The sequence below is a fragment of the Gallinula chloropus genome, assembly GCF_964237585.1.
Source record: "Gallinula chloropus genome assembly, chromosome: 3".
NCBI classification, from domain to species: Eukaryota; Metazoa; Chordata; class Aves; order Gruiformes; family Rallidae; genus Gallinula; species Gallinula chloropus.
The window spans coordinates 27,052,405-27,074,863 of record NC_140087.1 but is presented as its reverse complement, the minus strand read 5'-3'; the positions used below and the strand labels follow the sequence as shown (position 1 = coordinate 27,074,863).

The 22,459-nt window shown below is 43.0% G+C and overlaps 1 protein-coding gene across 2 annotated transcripts in view; it reads right to left on the bottom strand.

Moving 5' to 3' along the window:
* The window catches only part of AIG1 (androgen induced 1), a 122,842-nt gene that overhangs the window by 85,061 nt on the left and 15,322 nt on the right, over positions 1-22,459 (bottom strand). For both annotated transcript variants that reach the window (XR_014617207.1, XM_084262265.1), the window contains exon 2: positions 658-813. Coding sequence is in view for 1 of the 2 variants with exons in the window: in XM_084262265.1 (XP_084118391.1) it covers positions 658-813 (156 nt within the window). In the remaining variant the exon portion in view is untranslated. The remainder of the gene's footprint in view (positions 1-657; positions 814-22,459) is intronic.

The window sequence follows — 22,459 nt, the reverse complement described above, 5'->3', positions numbered from 1 at the left end:
CCATGCAATTCTGGATTTTCAGCTGCTTTCAGTGTCTGGTATGAGACACCTAAAGACACTCACCACCTCTTGCCACTGAAAGTGATGTCAATTCTCCCAGTGGAGCAGGACCTGATTCAAAGAACAGTTCTCTTTTGAAAGGACATGTAAACCTCACATTCTTCCATACCTTCTGTTTGCTTTTTTACGTTACTGACAACCACCTTTTTTCCTACCCCATTTCTTCTGTCGGCTTGAATCCCCCACGGGTTTAAAGGGGAGCAACCTGGACCTTTGTTTCCCTTCTTGCTCATGATAAAATTGCTTACAGCCCAAACTCCTGTGAGGTTGTTACGGTTTACTGTGCTTGATGATGACACATGGGGCAGATGAAATGCAGACTGACTCTCAAGATGCTGCTGGCACAATTCACATTTGAAGTTACTTGCACAATCAAGTTCCTGTTCTCAAGTGCATTTTTTCCAATAACTAATTTCAGCAACATCAGTGACCTCTTACGCCTATGGAAAACAAGAGCAGTAAAATCTTTGCTACCATTTTTCCCTTTCTGCAGAGTCTTTTGTGAGAGGTGAGAAAGCCTGTCAGCCATCAAACAATTGGTAAGTAACACTGCTTACCCTGTTTGTAAAGACATGCACAGATTAACACCATACTTACCACTCCAACGGGAAAAGCTAGAACAGCCATCACCCAGTCACGCAGAGAAATGAGTTTTTTCAGCTGTCTCTCTTGCTCTTGACTGTCATTTCCTTTAGTGAGAAGACTGGACAAGTCGGTCAAGACGCAGATCCCAAAGAAGACAGCCTGGATAACCTGCATGGAAAGGGAAGACACTGTTTCCCAGAGCAAAGACCAGAGGGCAGAGAGCAGGTCAGACATAGGCATGCATGAGGAATATTGCCATGGGATTGATATGGGGAGTGGGAAAGCATCAGTTCCTGAAATAAGGGTAGAGTTTGCTCATGTAGAAGCCATTTGCGCTTCTAGACAGAAAGCCCTACATGCACTTTTCTCCTCATGTATTGGGGAAATCAATCCAGGTGGAAGGACCGTTCCAGAGGTGGGACTTCCCACCTCTCGCCTCAGACACATGCCACCCCATGGGGACTGAATTACACCTACCCCTTCCTGCATCACTTCGTACAACTTGGTCCCAAAGCCACAGCACTCCCCTCTGAGGTGGAAAAAGTGAGGAAAGAAAAAAGACAAGCAGTTCCTTCCCTCACACCAGGCGCAGCACTTGAAGGCTCTGCCTGCTTCAGACCCTCTACCCAAAGGCAAAGAAAATGCCTGAGCCATCCTGTCCTGCAGCACACAGCTTGAGCTCCAGGAAATCCCTCACTGCTTCATCTCACGTAGCAAATGACAGAATGAGCAGGCTGCAGGAGTTATCCAGGTTTTCTTTCTGTGATGGTGCAGTCATTTATCTGCCTTTTCCTCCATGTGTTTATGTATTTGTGTTCAATATCCTAAGTTTGTCTGTGGTATGAAATTGTGAATTGCCTGAACACACCAATTTGTTTCAAACTTGACTTGATCTTAGTTTGATCATTACATTTTTCTTCCCTTATTGGCTTATTAAAATTGTAGGATCAGTTCAGAGAAAGTGCATGCAACTTGTTTACTCCCTGAGCTGGAAGCCCAGGTCACAAACCCACACACATCAGGTAACCTTAGGTAAAAAATGAACAAAATATGGTCTTGGTTCCCAAACTGCAGTGATTCATCGAAAAAAAAGCTTAAAATACATACTACATGTTTATCAAAGCAAGGATGGAGTACTAGTTTAGATGTTCCCCTGACTAGGACTCTCTGACTAAGCAGCAGATCATCCGTAAGAATTAAGAATAGCACATGCCTGGATTTTGCAAAATACAATTTATTATGTGCATACATCTTTGCAGAATTTAGGCTGTAATAAGGAATGTTAAAAAAAACATTAGGGGAAGGGAAGGGAAGGGAAGGGAAGGGAAGGGAAGGGAAGGGAAGGGAAGGGAAGGGAAGGGAAGGGAAGGGAAGGGAAGGGAAGGGAAGGGAAGGGAAGGGAAGGGAAGGGAAGGGAAGGGAAGGGAAGGGAAGGGAAGGGAAGGGAAGGGAAGGGAAGGGAAGGGAAGGGAAGGGAAGGGAAGGGAAGGGAAGGGAAGGGAAGGGAAGGGAAGGGAAGGGAAGGGAAGGGAAGGGAAGGGAAGGGAAGGGAAGGGAAGGGAAGGGAAGGGAAGGGAAGGGAAGGGAAGGGAAGGGAAGGGAAGGGAAGGGAAGGGAAGGGAAGGGAAGGGAAGGGAAGGGAAGGGAAGGGAAGGGAAGGGAAGGGAAGGGAAGGGAAGGGAAGGGAAGGGAAGGGAAGGGAAGGGAAGGGAAGGGAAGGGAAGGGAAGGGAAGGGAAGGGAAGGGAAGGGAAGGGAAGGGAAGGGAAGGGAAGGGAAGGGAAGGGAAGGGAAGGGAAGGGAAGGGAAGGGAAGGGAAGGGAAGGGAAGGGAAGGGAAGGGAAGGGAAGGGAAGGGAAGGGAAGGGAAGGGAAGGGAAGGGAAGGGAAGGGAAGGGAAGGGAAGGGAAGGGAAGGGAAGGGAAGGGAAGGGAAGGGAAGGGAAGGGAAGGGAAGGGAAGGGAAGGGAAGGGAAGGGAAGGGAAGGGAAGGGAAGGGAAGGGAAGGGAAGGGAAGGGAAGGGAAGGGAAGGGAAGGGAAGGGAAGGGAAGGGAAGGGAAGGGAAGGGAAGGGAAGGGAAGGGAAGGGAAGGGAAGGGAAGGGAAGGGAAGGGAAGGGAAGGGAAGGGAAGGGAAGGGAAGGGAAGGGAAGGGAAGGGAAGGGAAGGGAAGGGAAGGGAAGGGAAGGGAAGGGAAGGGAAGGGAAGGGAAGGGAAGGGAAGGGAAGGGAAGGGAAGGGAAGGGAAGGGAAGGGAAGGGAAGGGAAGGGAAGGGAAGGGAAGGGAAGGGAAGGGAAGGGAAGGGAAGGGAAGGGAAGGGAAGGGAAGGGAAGGGAAGGGAAGGGAAGGGAAGGGGAGGGAAGGGAAGGGGAGGGAAGGGGAGGGGAGGGGAGGGGAGGGGAGGGGAGGGGAGGGGAGGGGAGGGGAGGGGAGGGGAGGGGAGGGGAGGGGAGGGGAGGGGAGGGGAGGGGAGGGGAGGGGAGGGGAGGGGAGGGGAGGGGAGGGGAGGGGAGGGGAGGGGAGGGGAGGGGAGGGGAGGGGAGGGGAGGGGAGGGGAGGGGAGGGGAGGGGAGGGAGGGGAGGGGAGGGGAGGGGAGGGGAGGGGAGGGGAGGGGAGGGGAGGGGAGGGGAGGGGAGGGGAGGGGAGGGGAGGGGAGGGGAGGGGAGGGGAGGGGAGGGGAGGGGAGGGGAGGGGAGGGGAGGGGAGGGGAGGGGAGGGGAGGGGAGGGGAGGGGAGGGGAGGGGAGGGGAGGGGAGGGGAGGGGAGGGGAGGGGAGGGGAGGGGGAGGGAAAGAATACCAAAAACATGTCAGCTTCTAGAAAGAAATCCAGAAATGTGTAATGGATGGATGCATTAAAGTACATTCCCTTCCTCAACAATCCTTATATGACCCAAATACTTGTAAATTCTGGCTGCAAAGCTGTGAACAACAGACATTCAAATGGCCCCTGGATCTGCTTCCAATTCTGCTGCCATTGCTCTCCCCTCTCCGGGCTGTAGCTGCATATAATTTGCTTGATAAATAGATGAAGCAACACTGCAAAACATTCCCTGAAGCCATGAAATGTGACAGACTACTAGTGCTAGAGCTGTATCTTGTGCTAGAAAAAGGTATTACTAGTTCCAGTGACTGCCTGGAAAAGTTACCATCTTCTAAATAATTTCTGAAAAACATTTTATATAAAAGTTAGGGCTCCTTGGAGCTACATAACAACATGAACTCCTAATGCACTTTTTCATATTATTTCTTTGAAAAAGCTCTTAGCAGAAAAAAAAAATCTTCCCATACTCGGCCCTGTTTTCCACCAAACAGATGGCCTATTTGGAGAGAAGGAATAGAAGAACTAATTATGCATTTGCTTGACTTCAGAGGAGATACGATACCATCTACTCAAGAGGGTGAATGCCAAAGAAGGGAAAAGATTTAAGACAGGACTGGAAAAAAAAGTATACCTAACAGTAATGAGATCAATCTGGGTGTTAAAAAGTTTAGGCTGAGTACCAAGAAATATTTCCTAACAGTGAGCTCTGTCAGACCATGAAATAGTTTCTCAGAGGAAGTGGTGGAAGCCTCGTGGCTTGAGTCACTCAAACCGATATTGGACAGAACATTCAATAATGTGCTGCAGGGAACAGTATTACGCTGGCAGGGCTTGGACGAGTGACTAATGGGTTGTTTGCAGCTCTGACTATGATTCCCTGAAACAGTCTCTCTCCAAAGAAACTCAGACTCAAGCAATCACACCTTCCAAGGGAATTGAGACTGTACATCCACTAATCAATCAGAAGCCGAACAGCTTCTCTCCCCATTATCCTGTTACGAACACACCGCTTCAAGGGAAAGTATAATGATATCATCGGGAATAACTGAAAACTGCTAAAGGGAAAGAAAGTACCCAAAGATTTTAGAGAGTGGCTATGAAGTAAACTATTCTACAAAAATATTAACAAATAAAAATCCACATAGGAAAGAAAAAAACCACACATATTTATTGAGAACAGGCAGAGCCAATGAAAAAAATCATGTAGTGTTCAGGGAGTAACAGTTCCAGCTTATTCACACAAAGATACCTACATTTCCTCTAATGCTTCCTTTCTAGAATGTGCAGGAAAACTCTTCTGACACCTATCAACATTTAGGGTTAGACTGAGTAGCTCCAGAGCTGTGTGAGTGTCAGCAGCACAAACCGAACAGCCGGAGTCGGTAAGGACTGACGTCATCCGTGGGTCTGGCAGAGGAGAGCGGCGCACGCCATGACGCTGCTGGTGGCTTGGGGTATGGAACCGGCTCCTCAAGTCCCTGCCCCTCGGTGTGAATGCTGCCTAACAGATGTCAGAAGTTCACAGCAGAGGAGCAGAAACTCCCTCTACACAACATTCTCCAAAGTGCCCCAGTGTTGCCTCAGATTTAGGATCACACTTTTGAAACAAAGATCTTATTTTGCAAATCTGCAGGTGGTGAATCTATACATGAAACACCCCTGAGATGTCAAACAGTTGAGGTTTTTTTCCCTCTTGGAAATGTCAACAATAACAGCACTTCAGAGGAAGCATCTTCCAATCCTGCCTCCAACTAGAGTTTGAAGGAAAACAGTGATGCAGAAAATGACCAATACAGATGTGACAGGAAACAACTGTATCTTCCTTATACCATAGAACAGTAATAAAGGCAGACACCTGTAAGCAGAGTGTGTAAAACCAAGTAAATTATTAAAACAGGTTTAAAATACTAACTTACTGCTGACCCTGTTTCCTCCATTGAAGCCTAGAGGGGCCACTGCTACTACAGCTGATACTACAGTACCCTGAAGGTGTGATAAATTAATGGCAAGTAACAGAAATGGCCATCTACAGGTACTGTGGTAATACAGAACTCTGGGCAGAAAAAATACTGGTGAACTTGCTGCAGGAGAAAATAGCTGTGAGTAGAAGATGAAAACAAGCAGTCCGGAAACCTTGTCAAGCAGTGAGATCTATGCAGATTACATATCACAAAACACAGTTTTTCTTGTTCCTTATGAACAATTAGAATAAACTGAACTAATTGTACGTGCTTGTCTCATGCAAGAAACTTAAGAATTGCTTCAGTAGAAGACTTCTTCCACAAGGTGCTCACTGGAGGACAGAAGCTAATGATCTCCCCATACTCCCCCTGACTTGACTTCTTAGGGTCAGACAGAAAATATATTTCCTCATAAACCTTTCTTAAGGGCATGGAGCCTCCTTTCTCCCTCATGCTGTGGAGCTCCACAGCACAGACAAAATTTCTGCACAACTGAGGTCAATGGAAATTCTGTCACTAATCTTAGAAAGGCAGAAAATTCCCATTAAATTCTAGGATTTCATTGCCTGTGGATTCATCCTCTTTCAAGCTCACTCTGGTAATCAGAAGCATTCCTCAGAGCTCAGGGCAGAAGAAGTAGAAAAGTCTGTGCAAGCACTACTATTATTCATGGGTATTTTTTCATGTACCTCCCTTTGAAAATGGAGACTTCACTGTTCTCAAGTTATCACTTTCAAGATTAACAACACTTACAAATTATTTCATGTACCCCCCTGTGAAATAAGGCATGTGAGTTGGCTGGCAAATAGACAGTGCTGCCTGAATAAAGCATGTGAGTAGCACTCAGGAAATCAAGAGCAACAAAAGGGCATGGAAAACTGAGTGACTTTTACACATTCAAAACGCCGTGTGCATATGTGCACATGTGCTTCAGGGGCTTGTGCCTCACCAGTAAAGCTTCTACTGTTTAAAGGTAAGACTGCATTTAAGAAAGAGACTTGAGAGTCTGGTGTCAAGGAGGCCTGGCTGGTCCCTGGGGGCTGGGAGCAGTGGGGGGAAGCCAGGACCCATCCCAGCCTGGTGACGCCAGGGCAGTCCCAGCCCCAGGCATCAGGCACCTCCCTGGGGATGGGCCACCAGCCCATGGGTATGTCACAGAACCTGACTCATCAAAGCAACACGCTTAAGACAACCCAAGGCTTTCCACGGGAAACTGAAAGTTTAACTCTACCAGCATGAAAAACCCGATTGCTGAAAGTTGTCATTTCTCATGCATTTCAGATTTTACAATCTGCCACATACAGAACATGCTCTGATTTTCCTTTTCAAACAACAGGTTTATGATTTATAACCTCAGAGCATCTGTTACTTCTCCTTGTCACCTTGTGTCACTTTAACTTTCATTCCTCCAGCCTCTAGACATTACTATTTGATGTACAAATTGACTATGCTTCAGCAAAACAACTGCATTTAAAGAAACTCTGAAGGAATTTAAGCCAGATTTTTATCTCTTTGCCAACTGTTAATGTGACTGGATTCTGTTTCGGGGCCACTCTTCCTTTGGGTTGTAGTGTATCAGATTGTAGGCAGGCACGTGTAGACAGCCTGTATTCTGTAAGAACAGCTCAGGTATCTGTATTCCCAATGCAGAGAAAGTCCAGGTTAAGTAGAGAATGACATGGTATTTTTTATAGAAAATGTGCTGTGTCTACAGAGTGAAGCCATGGGCTGTAGCTGTTTATTAAATTTGTAACTGCTCTTGACTGCATGAAGCTACTGATTCTTCTTGTCCATCACCATTCCAGCATTACTCACAGGCACACTGCTTTTATTCTTGTCACTTCTCCCCTTGCTGTTATCTTTGTTAGTTATAATAGCAAGTGCAAGCTGGACAACATGTAATCAAGTGCTAAATCTTTGTATCAGAGAAGCTACTGACTTCAGATAAGGAAAAGGCTTTCTGTCTACAGACAAATGAGAGAGACACACAAAGAAATGAAAGCAAGAAGCAAGAGCATCTTAAGTACTAAAATATATGCCTGTGTAATATGTCTAATCACTAAATCTACAACTAATTAAAGTTGAAGTGCAAACACTGTGGAAAACTACTGTGTGCTACTCAAAATCATCACTTCTGTGCAAGGAATAGGGAAGAAGACTTGTATTTTAAAGACCAGACGTAAAAGAACAGCATCACCCCAGGAGTTTCACTGGCTGACATTAAGTTGGGGCACACAGTCAGACTTGTATCACGTCGTCTTCTACACTGAATGCAGTGCCATAGCCACTTTAGTTTGTGTTGTTTGTCAAAGCTGGTTTCAGTAAGATCATATGTCACTTCAACACAGAAAAGGAACACAGCCCACACCTGCCAAAAGCCAGCAGCCTCAGTAGCTACATACAGGACACACAGGAGAAAAGAAAGGGACAAGAAACAGAATATGCCAAAGAAATACTCAATGCAAAGGGCATTTGTTTTTCTTTGTGTTTTTTGTTGGTCAGGAATCTTGAAGCACATATTTCTCCTATTCCTCCTTTCTCTTTGACTTACACAAATTAGAACTTAAACTCCACTGGTAAAACATGGCACTTATTTCTATTAGAAGAGCCATTAGAAATTCGGGAAGTGCATAGATGGACAGCCTTATAAATATCCAGCACTGCCCTCATCCAAAACAATGACTCATGTCTCCCGTTACAGCCCTCAGTAGGGCGAAGGCTCTGGTAACCAGGATGTTGCACATGAAGACTAGTCCTTACTAGGAAATTTAACTTAATTTTCATTAGTTCATCATATGACGTGAATCGGCTTATAAACCACGCCGAATCCCTCACCACATGATGTAAATTCAGGGATCCTTTTAAATATCATTCTTTAGCTTATACATAACCTCCTGTAGTCTCTTCCCTTGAAGCCCACCAGTATCAACCAAATGTAACCAAGGAAAGGGTTTTATACCAATGAGATTTATAAGTAAGTCTATTAGGGAATTATTATTCACAGGAAATAAACCGGTTTGACTCTTGGGTCTAGTTTTTATAGGTACCGCGTTAAGTTCGAGTGCTTAAGCACCTACTACGGAGCTGTGGAAAGGGGGCAAAGCTACATAAGCTAATGATACCTTTTGTTTCCAGGAGGAGAGATGCTTTTTAAAGTTCTACCTGTTGGAGCACAAGATGTGTGCAACTTTTTGTGCAAACTAAGCAACTTAAGTAAGAAACCAGAAAACCAAACAGATACAGGCCCTTGCAATGTAATTGTTACCACATCCCCTTTCAGCATCTATTGTGATTCACAATTTTCAACACATGAAATAAAAAAATCCTGAAAAAAATTACACAGCCATACCACTTGCACCTCTTCCTTTCTCTCTTCATCTTCTCTCCACTCAACCAGGAAAAAACCCTTACTATGTTGCACTTACTGGAGAGGCTAAGTCTCAGACTGTTCTGTTTTAACATCATTCTTGACTGTGTTGTAATGGTTTTCAAAAACGTGCAACACAGCTTTTGGAGAGATAATGTGGTTGTGCTAACACAGTTTTAAAAGCAGTTTCCTTAATATTTTTAGTACTTCTGCAAGGACAAATATATTATTCCTTACTAAGCAGAAACCTGGTAAGCTAACTGGAAATGTTTTAGTTTTTAAAGCCCCCCCCCCCCCCCCCGTTTTATGTGAGTAAAATAACCCCATCAAAAAACTGCAATAGTGGACAACAATTGAGAAATTAATTTTGAAGTGCTACTATATCTCAGCTATGTTGCATAGATGGCATTTCCAACATGATCTCAGCATGACAGAGTATATGCCATCTGGCTCAGAAGTGCTAACAGCGTGGAATCCATTACCATGTATCGGATGAATAGATGGAAGGGACAAATACAGAATATACTAAGGCAAATGAACAAAAATTTGCCCAGATCCTGAGGAAGTGTTTCATTTTCTCAAATATTTTACATTCTGTTCAGCTGTGTCATTCTTCTCCAACACCATGTCAATCTTGTCTTCTTTCTTCCTCTAAAAACTACAGGTATTTTCTGGATACTTTTCAGCTATCGATGTCTGGGTATCTTTGATCTTAGCTAATGCACTCAAAGAAGCACTAAACTCATTGTTGCAGTATTTAAGAAATTATTATTCTATTTTTATCTTTCTTTTTGATTTTAAATTGTTTTGACTAAACTCATTTTCTAATAATGCCCATTTTCTTCCTTACTCTCTTGCACCGTGTATAGAAAAGCTGCCATTACTACTTATTGTATCCTGCTTGTAAGAGAGTGTAATTTCATTAAACTTATATAATCCATTCAGCAAACATGTATAATACAGTTTATCCAGAATAGATTATGATTTTATTAGGTTGTATCTTTCATGTTTTTCTTTGCTAGAGCTTAATCTTATTAGGATTATACACTGCACACAAGGTTATGCCATTATTTTGGCTTAAATGCTAATTTTACACATTTCAGCATGATTGGCTCTCTGCAGCGGTGGCCTTGCAGTCAACCAGGCAGGAATGGCTGCTCTCTAGACAATGTTTGGGATAGCTAGCTAAGAAGCTAAGACTTGTTCTGCAGCTGTCTGTGCTAAACTGAGCTTTAGGATAGGGTTTCTGATGGCTGGAAAGTCCCTAGCACTTTGTAAGTTAATTACCCCAAAAAGAAATTAAGTTTTATTAAATACAGAACTTTCTCGAGGAAATGGCTCTCTTAAAACTTCAGAAGCTTCTGCACTGCACCAACTTTTTCATGTTCACAAGCAGTTTGAAAACCACCAGGAGAACCAATTTTGACAGATCAAAAACTGCATATAAGTTTTTCAAAGGTAGGGTGACTGGTTTTGCTGTTTACTGCATCCCTTTTTAATGAACAAGGTAACAGTTGCCTTCTCAATTGCTGCATTTAGAGAAGGCCATGACTGATGTATGTCAGCAACATGGTGACAGAGCTGGAAATCCAAATGTGAAAGGCAGCCTCAGTGCTGCCCGACCATGGCTGTAGGAAGTAAAAGGTTTTAATCCCTCTGTTGCCTGAGCGCACTGAAAGCAGTGAGGAATGACGCCTCACACCAGTGCAGCAAGGTAGGGTATTAAGTGGTACTGTCCCAGTTGGACCATTCTCTCTCTTCAAGGAAAGTACAGAGAGGAAACATTGAGAAGTTGAGCCCACCTCTTCCTCCATCCAACCTACCACCTACATACAACCCAAGTAATTAGTCTCCAGTCAGGGTCATCTTCAGCATTTGCTTAAAGTACCTTTTCTTCCTTGCCTCACTGCTCCAGCAGCTGAAGGGTAATTTATGAGGGGTAGGTAAAGAGTATTCCTAAATAAAGTTATTACTAAAATGAGAATGTTCTGTAATTAGACCACAGCAAAAGATGCTCCTAGTCAAGCTCCACTTGAGGGAAAAAAAAAAAAAAGAAAAAGAAAAAATGAGGGGGCATAATTTTGTACATTAATTATAAAGCACATGGTTCAATGAAAGGTGATCTAACATGTTGTACTGTCCTCATAAACAATGCTATCCTTTACACAACATTTCAGCAAGGCACCTTGTGTTGCAAAGAGTTGTATTTCAGAAGGAAAAAAAAAGTAGTTCTCATTATCTTACATCTCTAAAGAAAACATGGGAAACCCCCGATATAATTTAACAGCATTTAACAAAGGGGGGTTGAGTGTTCTCTAGGTGTGTGGCATTTCAACCCCAGATGATAACATTTCCCTGCTTTCACTGTTTTTCTTATGAATAAATCTCAAAAGCAATTAAGGGTTTGTTTTTCTGATTCTCGGCTGGTGAAAGGAAGGGAGAACTCAGATGCCCAAGGTCAGGCACCATGGCATCAGGGGACCCAGAGGATGAACTCAGGTGCCCTGGTCCCTGAGGCACTTCTCCAGGCCATAAATCAGGCTGTTTCCACACATCTGAACTTGCTCTTACAGTGGTAGCTATTTCCACTGCTTACTAGAGAAACAGTCCTGGCTTTCTCCAAGAAACAGTACAGGCCTTTTCATTCCATCCAAATGCAGCCATGCTACTGCTTGCATAAATCCAAATGCTCTTCCTCTTGTGCAGCTCATATTGATCACAGTTTTAAAAGAAGGTGTTTGCTTTACTGTGTCCTTCAAAGTTTTCTAATGGTTTGGCACTGTACTTTTGACTAGATGATCTATTTGTGCCAACCAACTAGAGTTACCAGGTGTCCAGTACAGCTTTGGAGAGCTTCTCCATTACACCATTCCCACCTTCACTGTTCTTACACCTTAGCTCGTAACAGCAAATACACATTTTGAGAAACACTAGCACTGAAGAAATCTTTGTAATTTTTCCATCCCTTTTTTTCTCTGTATGAGTAAGTTCAAAGAGCTACAAGATCAGTGTGTCCCACACATGGCTTCCCAGCATCCCCACATAACAGGGCAGTGGGTGGAAGAAGCACCATCTTCCCATCTGCTACCAGGAGACTGTCTCTGGGGAGAGAAGCCTGAAACATAAATGACATGAAGTCCTACAGAATCACAGAATTGTCTTGGTTGGAAGGAACCTTTTAGATCGTCACCCTAACCTGCCAAACACCACTAAACGATGTGCCTAAACCCATGTTTTATGTGCTTACAAAGGCAGATACAGCTCAAACCTCTCACTATTTCTTACTCTAACCCACGTTTAACTGTTTGTTGAGTTTCCAAACTGATCTTTCAGACATTGTTTACTGTATTTCTGTTTCACTCACTACTTTTCACTTGTAAAAGGAAGAAAGAGATTAACTGGAGGGAAGGTAAAATGTACAACCCCTTACACATTATGGGAAACTGCTTAATGACAACTGCCAGGATCCATCAGATTTAGGTACTGGCCATCAGACCATTGCACACTGACTGACAAACAGGAAATATATTACTTTTTTTTACCACTTAACACCACAGGTTAAATAATAAGCTGCCCTTTCTTCTTAGATACACGAGTCTCAGACAACGCCTCCTGTGGCAGTTTAGTAAGGAGACAACTCCAGAAAAGAGACCTTTGCTAAAGCATGGTACTGGTGAGCAGTGAGTGTGGTATTCTGGATTCTCCATGGCAGGAAAAGCACTTTGCAAGCACCAGCCTGTAAATGTGGCAGCCCAGCACACGCACACAAAACCAAAACCAAAACAGGCATCTGCACCTATCAAGGGACACAGGGTCAACCAGCTGGGCCGATCGCATCAGAAAGTACCAAGCCCAAGTATCAACTGTCCTCTGCTTAACCTCTTAGTACTCCAAGACTAATGACTCCATTGCCAGGTAGGTGCGGTGCACCCCGAATTAACACTGTAGCTGCACTAGTAACGCAGCTGAGGATAAAGGCACATGCTCAACGTGCTGAGTCACCCCTAGGAACTCCCTGGGCAGTCCCGGGAACTCCCCAGCTAGTTTCTGTGAGATGAGATAATTGACTGATAGCTACAGGAACCCGCCCCGAGCAGTCCCGGCTCCACCAGAGGACAGGGAGATCGATAGAAGAACTCCCCAGGCAGTCCCAGTGCCTGTTAACACGATAATCGACTGCCTGGTGGGACCGGGGAGGCAGGGAGCTCCCAGCTGCCCTGGGAACAGCCCAGGCGGCTCCTGCTTTGCACACAGGAAGTAAATGGCAGACTCAGACACGCCGTTGATCTATTTAGATATGGTTATCATCAAATAGGGCAATTTCAGCACACAGTTGAGATGATTTTAACTAGAAAGTCATCACATGTGCACTGGGGTGTTGGCGTGGGACTGCACGCAAGCTCTGTGTGATAAGAATTCGCCAAACAACATTTTGGGGAGACTGATCCAAACCAGCTGAAAATGCTGTTATGAGGAGACGCCATGGAGACCGCTATCACCACCTGGGCAGAAACTGGCTGTGCCCTCACAGCAGTGGCAACAGTAACACAAGAGCATTACCTCATGCAAAACATCCAAATAAATCAGTTTCTTCAGCTAACACTTGCACCAGAGTATGCATCACACGGACCAGGATGGACTCTACATAAAAGCCTACCACCGTGGAAGCTGGCCACAATAAAATAACACTCATTTAAAACGTTACCAGAGTATAAGGGCACTCATCCATGTGAACGTATTTTAATGACACTGTCAGATTTTATATAAGGTACTTCTAATTCTGACTTGCAGAATACATACTCTTTCCCCCAAATACCTAGTAAATAAGTAGAATCCAGTATTCTGCCCTGTTCCTCACAACACAAAAATACTGCTCATACAGGTAACATCCATACTTTTATTTAGGTGGTTTCTGGACCATGCTCATTTATTTATACTCTGTCTGTCATCTATTGCAACACTAGGTGCAGGCACCACTGCGATGGAACAAGGATCTTTCCTGTACAGACCATCTGCAACCTGCAACATGAAACTTCACACCAGAGTCCTGGAGCAGAGCTGCTGACCAGCTCTGTCGGCATGCCTGTCCTGAGACATTCAGTTCTGACTAACAGCGAGGTCATGTTCAACCTCTAGCTTTGGATCAGCCAGGAATTCTGGCTCAGAGACGTGTTACAAATTTCACATGACACTGCCGAAGCAGGGGTCTGGATCCCTCTGCACCCCTGTCATGAGAGCAAGGCCAAATATTCAATGCAAAGCTGAGTCCAACATGGATGCTGCCTGAGGACCACCACATGGATCTGTACCTCACACCTTCAGGAAAGGTTGGTATGGATTAGGCCTGTATGCATTAGGCCAGGAGGTTCGGATGTGACACTGCACAGTGTTTTTAGACAGCTGGCTCCAGAAGGGGAAATCACAGCTCTCACACAACACTCATTTTCCATCATGTAGGGTGACATTTAAGGAAAAAAAAACTGCGTATAGTAAGGAAAGGAATATGTCTGCAATCTCACCCCTCTCCTGCAAGGTACAAACATGCGGCATCAAAGTCACTTCACTGAGTTCCTTGTGTGAAACTGGTGGTCACTGCCTGAGGCCTAAAGAAGGGATAAGCATTTAAGAAGTTGTCTCTTATCTCTAAGGTCTGCTTAATGCAACACATGGTGGAAGGAAAAGAAATTATTAGCATGAACTTTTATGTGACATCAACATTAAGTATGTTACTTGGTGAGGGACACACCTTCTATATCCCTTTCAACCCAAAAGAAGCTTAGAGAATCATGACCATCTCCAAGATGACCTATATTACTGACCATGCCAAAGATATGTCCATCCTTCCTATTGAGTTATGCCAGTGTGGGAAACAGCCCACAGATTTCTTTGGAGGCTTCTGCTGAGGTTCCAGCTCTTTGCCTAGATTCCACAGGGAGAACCTGTTTGCTAAAATGCTTTAATCTTAGCTGGACCAAGAAATAGGAACCAGAAACCACGACTACTTCCTTCTGTCTCACTCTCCTCCACACAACATGCAAACTGCACAGACACTCTTCTAGTATAGCTCTTAGTGAATGCTCAGTGTACCATTTTGCTTTTAAAATAATTGTTTTATTGATCAGAAAACCAATGTATTTTACAGCCCCCCCTGCAGAGCTCAGATATATCACATTTCTTAAGGTACTACTTAAGGTATTTTCAAGTTCCACTTGACTAGATCTGTTTCCTCCGTTCTTCACACTCCACTGGAAGAGAGAAGCACATGGGAGCTCTGGAAATATCCAAACCTCTCTATTATTCTGCTGTCAAGAATGGACTATTTGACTTAGAATCACAGAATCAGAGACTGGTTTGCGTTAGAAGGGACCTCAAAGCCCATCTGGTTCTAACCCCCTGCCATGGGCAGCAACACCCTCCACCAGACCAGGTTGCCCAAAGCCCCATCCAGCCTGGCCAGGGAGGGAGAAGCTTGTGCCAGCGCCTCACCACCCTCACAGGGAAGATTTCTGCCTAATATCTAATCTACATCTACCCTCTTTTAGTTTAAAGCCATTACCCCTTATCCTATCACTGCAGGTCCCTGTAAATTTCTTAATTTCTATTTATAAACACAGTTAGATATTACAAGAGCCAGACTATTTAACCATGAAGACTGTCAAATTCCATAACGTATTGTGTCTCACTGCATTACGAACTGGCTGGGTGCCTAGCCTTCTGACTGCAAAGGTCCATTCCATCATAGCTCAAGCAATGTCCTCCATCTACTTCAAAAAGTTTTGAAAACAGACAACAGTTAAATGACTATATGGATCATACAAATTATATTTGTTAATGCTTCTGTTGGTTAACTGCATAACTAGACCTCATGCCAACTTAAGAAGAGCAATACTTCACTGGAAAATGTTGCTAATGACCTTCACTCTAACAAGATACTGCTCAGCAGTGATCTCTTGCGGTATCTACACAGATGTGTGCTGGGAGAAGTAAGGGTGTCCGCTTACCCTGCTGAAACTCGTTTACTGATAAATGGTTTCCCTTATGTATGTAGGGAGCACATGTGCATCTACAGCACAATCAAAATCAGTATTACAATTCCAAGAACTGAGTAGTACTTAGTGTAGTAGCAGTTAAAACACAGTAACTGTTTTTTATGAGGACCTTGACATTTTATCTGACTCAATGAAGGCATTGCATATATCTGCTTCCAAAACATCCACGTCAGAAAACTAATGACATTTAAGTGGCTTAATATCAGTTAATAAACCCATTAAAAAACCTGTAATAAAACCCACAACCAGCATCATAATTCTAATACAGGTAGGAAACATCCTCTTTGGAGAAGAGAACACTGAAACAAAACAGTAACCCAGAAAATGCATGTTGACTCCAAGTTAAAATATCTCAGCTTGACTTTATATGAAATTGTATTAGCTAATCTTGGAGGAAAATACAAATTAAATACTGCTTTCATTTATAAAATGCTTGATATACAATCATTCGCCTCCATACATACATGGGATAAAGTGCAAGCACATTTCCTTCCTCTAAGAAGGGATTTATTTTAAAGAGGCGGCATTTATCCAGCTACAGATGTGGCACAACATGTATTTCATTTAAAAGCAAAATATGACATTGTATCACAATACAATAGGATTATCATTAATATAAAACTTCAGGAATTCCATGTCTGTAGTTACAACATTTGTGTCAATGCCAAGGTAAGGTCAGCAAGTGCAAAAAATCTACAGTAGCAATGAAAGCCTGAAGTTTTAACCAGGCATTTAACAATCCTATATGCTAAAAAGTAAACCATCATACTGTAAGAGTCTTTAGCTTAGAAAAATTACTCTATCTGTGTGTCACAGTATTACTACAGCCTTGCAATTGTCTCTCTTCAGATATCTAACCACCCTTATTTTGGGGTTTCTGCCATTGCTACTTCCCAGCTTTTCAGATGGAAAATGAAGAGAGTATTAGAGGGACTCTGCCTCTTCAAACAACTAGTCAGGAAATCAGAGTAGTAATCTGAAAGGCTCTCACATCCTCCATACCAGGTTTGCCTTAACTTTATAGCACTTCTAGACTATTTGCATTTATTTTGCCAGTAGGTGCAGAGACAGCCAGCTTCAGATGAGGACTCTCCCTTTGGTATTATCACACCTTTACCATCTTTTAGAGAAACTTGAAACTGATGGTCTACTTGTTTCTTATCCATGTCTTATTCATATGATTCTAAATGTCACACAAAAAAGGGGGATTTACATGTAACTCTCATAAACCAGCCTAGTTGATAGCATTATTGTACATGTCTTGGCAGCACACATAGATTCTATGCTGTAATATTTCTATGAAGCTATATATTTTTTTAAAAACCAACAGAAAATTGTAAAGCAGAGGCCAATGGCCAATCGATTGCTGGCTATATTTAATAAAATCCAGCTCAGTCCTCAAAAGCAATACGGTGTGCTTCCCTGCTCTTAATTTCTTTATGCTTCTTAGTGGTAATCTATTTGAAAGCACAAATAAGAGATTTTCCTTGTTTGTTCAGATCAAAGAGAGCAGTAAGGTTTACAGCCGAGATGCTCCCTACCAGTGGCCATTTCACAAGAAGGCAGAATACTGTATCTGTTAGCTCTGCAGTTGCATAATACCATAGGAGGAGCAAAGAAGAGCAAAGCAGGCAAATCCACAGCAATTTGCTGCTTTGTAACTCAAACCAGGGGTTTAAATTCAGCCTGGGAAAAAAATACAGGAAATGATACTGTAGCCGGACAAAACAAAAACAAAAGTAATTTCTTTGTGGCAAGACACACTTAGTGAGCAGGCTGCCACACTCTGCATGACTTCCCATTTTTGGATGAAGCCCCCGCTGAAGAAAACTGCCGGGAAGTAAGGCCCGAGGCATTGCTGCCACGTGAGCACCGCAAGGAACGTCACGCTGCACGCAACCGCCCGGTCAACCACGGGCAGAAAAAAGGACTCTCCGGTATTCTGGAATGGAACCAGACTTGTAAGGGCCAAAAGCGAGTAACAGAATGGCAAACACTTCCTCTAATGAAATAAAAGCAGAGGGGTTTTTTTGCTAAACTCCTTATTTTTTATCATACTAGAAAATGGTGAATATAATGGTGCATTTATTTTATTTCTGATAGAAAATTATCATGACCTGGTGACAGGCTGGAACAGCTAAAATTTCTCCAAGCAGCCTTTTGAACTGTTTTAACTAATGAATGAACTTACTGTAAATGTGTAGTGCATGTAAAGAAAAGCTTAAAACAACACATTACGTATTTAAATCTGACATACTGAACAAATTAAATGTTTTCTGTAGTAAGTAAAACCAGATTTATTACTTCTCTTTGCCATGCCCTACAAGATTTTAGAGGTAGTAGGTATTATCCTCCCACACCTCATTGTTATTCGCAGGTGAGGAGGAGGAAAACCAGCTTTCCTACTTTTTAACTCCCAGTTGGTTGCTCAGTGAATTGATTTCTCTTCATTCTGTGTGAATGAAATGGTTATTGAACTAAACTAATGAATACCAGGAAAAAAATACTTTCTCTGGATCTGCAGAGAAGATTAGTGTTGTCAAAAAAACCCAAGTAACACTAAAGGAAACTCTAACTCTGCTGCTTAACCATTACCTTCAGTAGCTCTGTACTGTGGCTCATGCTCCAGCTAGATGTAACAATAAATGCTGAAAAACCTGGATGTGTAGGCCATGCTGATAAAAGAATCCAAAAATATGCTGTATTTGGACACATGACAGATTATGAGTATTTTTTATCATCACAAATCCAGCCAACAGGATCATCACTAGTGAGATTCTTAGCACACAATGTGACTGAGCAGTTGTACAATACAACAGGGTGAGACAGATGTAGAACTCTAGAAGAGTATTAACATACCAAAGAATGGAGGTTTTCAATTTGTTAGTCAGGAATTAGGTGGACAAACTCCTGGGAAACCCAGACCAGCACTGAGCATGATCTAAGCAAGGGGTTGGGTTAGATGACTTTCCGACTTACCCTCCAACCTGAGTGGTCCCATGATCAAATCAAGTCTGGGGCTTCAGGCAAGGGAAAGTGTTTGGTCTTGTCAAGGACTGTGGAATCTCTCCCTTGTTTGCAAAACACAGGTATCTCTAGAATGACTCCAGCTGATCATGAAATCTTCTGAAGTGCTTTCACAATTTAGTGAAGGAGTTTTTTTACAGGTTTAGGGTTCACATGAGTGTACTGGTGCACAGACACTGCTGCATTAGTACTTGGTCTTGTACAAGTGTCTCCCTGCTGGAGAGACTTCCGACGTGTTACTCAATTTGGGGGAAAAATAAGGAGTCCGGGTACACAGATCAACTGGAGATTTGATCTTAAATTTGCATAACAGATTATCACTGATATGTATGCAGCAGTATCTGATTGCTATTTTATACATTCAGCACAAAAACCCCCTGCAAACCTACCCAAATCATGTTACCTATCTAACACTGGAGATCATTCTGTGACTGCAACATCTGCAAAGACTAGCTAGACTCAGCTCATCCATCAGAATAAAGACAAGCTATTTGTGCATGTTTAGACTTGTATCTTACCAATGCTCAGAAACAGCGAAGACAGGGAGCTGGTTATTTCACTGCCTTTTGCTGTCTGAACAGGTCAGGAAGTTCTTACATGCCATTACTGCCTTTTAAAGCTGCTGTTTGATTATTCAAGTGTAATCACAGATCGGTCTCTGACCTCTCCATTGACTGTTCAAAATCTATCTCCATGAAACCAAAAGACACTGAAACCAGTAGTCTTCCCTTTTGACAGTTCACTATTTCCCGGTCATATAAAGAATTCTTACTCACCTCCTGTGTCCAGCTTTCAGGTCACATTAAAATGATGCTATGCAATCTTTGGTAGGAGGCACTGTTCCTACCTCTCCCCTTACAATAAATCCTGCCCTACAAATTCTATATGTACTTTGTAAGCAAGATTCAGCCATTGTCATTATATGTCTTCTTATTTTTCCGCCTTTTGTTTGTCCCCGTAGTACATTCTGGGTGGGATCTCACAAGGATGCAGTGGTCCAATGAAGCAACAATTGCTAATTTCTTTGTTACATTTTAATGATAAACTGAAGCCCACAAAGTTTACTAACTCTACTGTGATGACATGTTAAAGCTCAGGACATTCTGGAATAAGAAGAGAGTGAAAACTCCTGACTGAACGAGACTCACTAAATAATCCTTCTGCCCTTGACAGAAGACATTTGGCAGAAATTCTTCAAGATTTGAATACCTCCATCCCTTACAGACAACTTTGAAAGGTCATACTTAAATATAGACACGCATACACACTTCTAAATAAACACTGTTTCATCTTCCTCTTGCCCATAAAACTATGGCCATATGATAAGTCTATCGTGGAAAAAAATAATCTCCAGTTACGGACCCTGGCAACAAGCAGTAAAATTAACACTATAAATTTAAGAGAGTGTTCTCTGTGCTTCAGTTTGTCTATTTGCCAGATTAAACATTTATTTCTAATTGGCACCTGCTTCATGGAAGAAAGCCTTCACCAGTCTTGGGTCTAATTTTCTATGCTTTGAACCTTCAATCTCATCTACACAAAGGGAAGATAAGATGCTAGTAATATTAAATGACAATGATGTTCATTCACATTACTAAGATGCAAATGGAAACACAGGGTGCAAGCTAGAGGCCTTAAAACTGGATGAAGATGCACAGGAGTTCAAGCGTAGACAAAGGCAAATCCTCATTTGGAAGCTAATAGAACAATAAAACTAACAATTTTCAAAGTAAATTTGTCAGAAGCAAATTTGGACTATGATTAATCAAGAATGTAAACACCTAAAACTCTTTTGCTGCCATGATTGTTTGCTACTAATTAAGCAGATAATTTTTTCACACTCCATTTGCAGCAACATCTTCTGTTTGAAGTGTTGTAAAGATGTTGTGTTTGTCCAACACAGAAACAAACACTTGTAAATTTCCCTTTTTGATGGTTTTACACTTTGATCAATTCGGTTCCTTTTATGACTTCAGGAAAACTGGCTTTTGAGATGTATTCAATTTCCTGAGAACCAACCATACGAAAATGCGATGACCACTAACTTTGGCTCTTTACGTTGTTGGTCCAAGTGACACTTGAGGCAAGGTAAGTAAAAAGCTGTGGTAAAGTCAGATGAAACACAAGTATCAATACTGCTCCCTTTTGTTGCTGCAGTTCTTTATAAAACACATGGGTGTGCTTGGTGAACAGGCCAGGACTGAAGCACGGTTTGTTCGCAGACCTGCCAGAAAGTAAGAGGGGAGGAAGGATGTTTATAATGGAAGTAGGTCTGACTACTGTAAGCTTAAGGCAGAGATATCATTTAGGATGCAGATTTTCAAATGATAAAAATTTGGAAGTCGTTGTCGTATAATTACAGATTAAAATGGCAGCTACTCTCAAAATTAGGTGTATCTGGAACCTATCTACTACATTTAACTGGCGTGCTGCGGAAGCAGACACACCAGCTTATCGGAGCGTAAAGAGCACAGGTAGTCTTCCAGTCTTGGGTCCAGCGTGGGATGAACCAAGCAGTACACCATGGTAAAACAGCCGACACCAAAGCTGACTCCAGAAGTTTGTTATTAGGGTTCACTCATGCCTTTTTGATATTCTTACAATAGACGAATTCACATGTTCAGACTTTTCTTTTCGGACCAGCTTAATTAAGTCAAAGACCTTTGTTAGGACACATAGCTGAATGAGATACTAGGAAATTATTCAGAAAAGATTAATTTCATGCTCAGGGATGGGAATGTGAAAAATGTACTCCTTATAAAACATGCTTGGAAAACACTCTTGTGAGAAAAAGAGTAAGCCGTAAACCCTTACTCTCCCCACAGAAAAGTGTTAATTAATGAGATGACTGAAAACCGTAAACACAAACCAAAAATCTAAAAAAATATAAAACCTGACTTGTGAATTAACTTGATGTATGTTCCACTTCACCACACCAGCACAGTAATTTTTGCTGTATCCCCCGTGTCCTCTGTTCTTTTATATATAATCATAAATAGATATACATATACTCTCCCTTATGTATCTCAGAACCTTTGGGCTAGGGTTGGCATTGCTCTTTCCCTGGAGAGGGTGACACACTCCGCAGATATGAAAGCTGGACCTCCTCATGGGCTGGGCCACAGTGGGCTGCATTTACAGGTAGAGAGAGGAAAGCACACTGCCCATCTGCAGTTCCCTGCATGAAGGCAGGAACCCAGGAACCAAGTGGCCGGCTGACCACAGGCAGGGTTCAGCTGTGGCGAGTCACCCCTCTGCTCACAACTGCCCCCATCTCCTAGGGGACGTGCCTGTGGACCACCCCTCAAGCACTGCTGCACACGGTGCCCTGAGGCACAAACACCCGTGGTACACAGGTTAAGCTTTTACATAACCACAGACCACAAAACAGGCTAATAAATAAGGACACAGACAAAATTCAGCATTGGGAAGGCTGCCAGAATGACGAGTTCCTCTCCAAAGCGTGCACGCGGTCGCCTCTGCCCATCTTTTGAGAAGGACCCTTCGGGCAGGAAGTCCCAGCTCAGGAACACAGGGCCTTGATCCACAAGGAACCAGGACTGGTGAAATACTGACAATACTTTTTGCAAT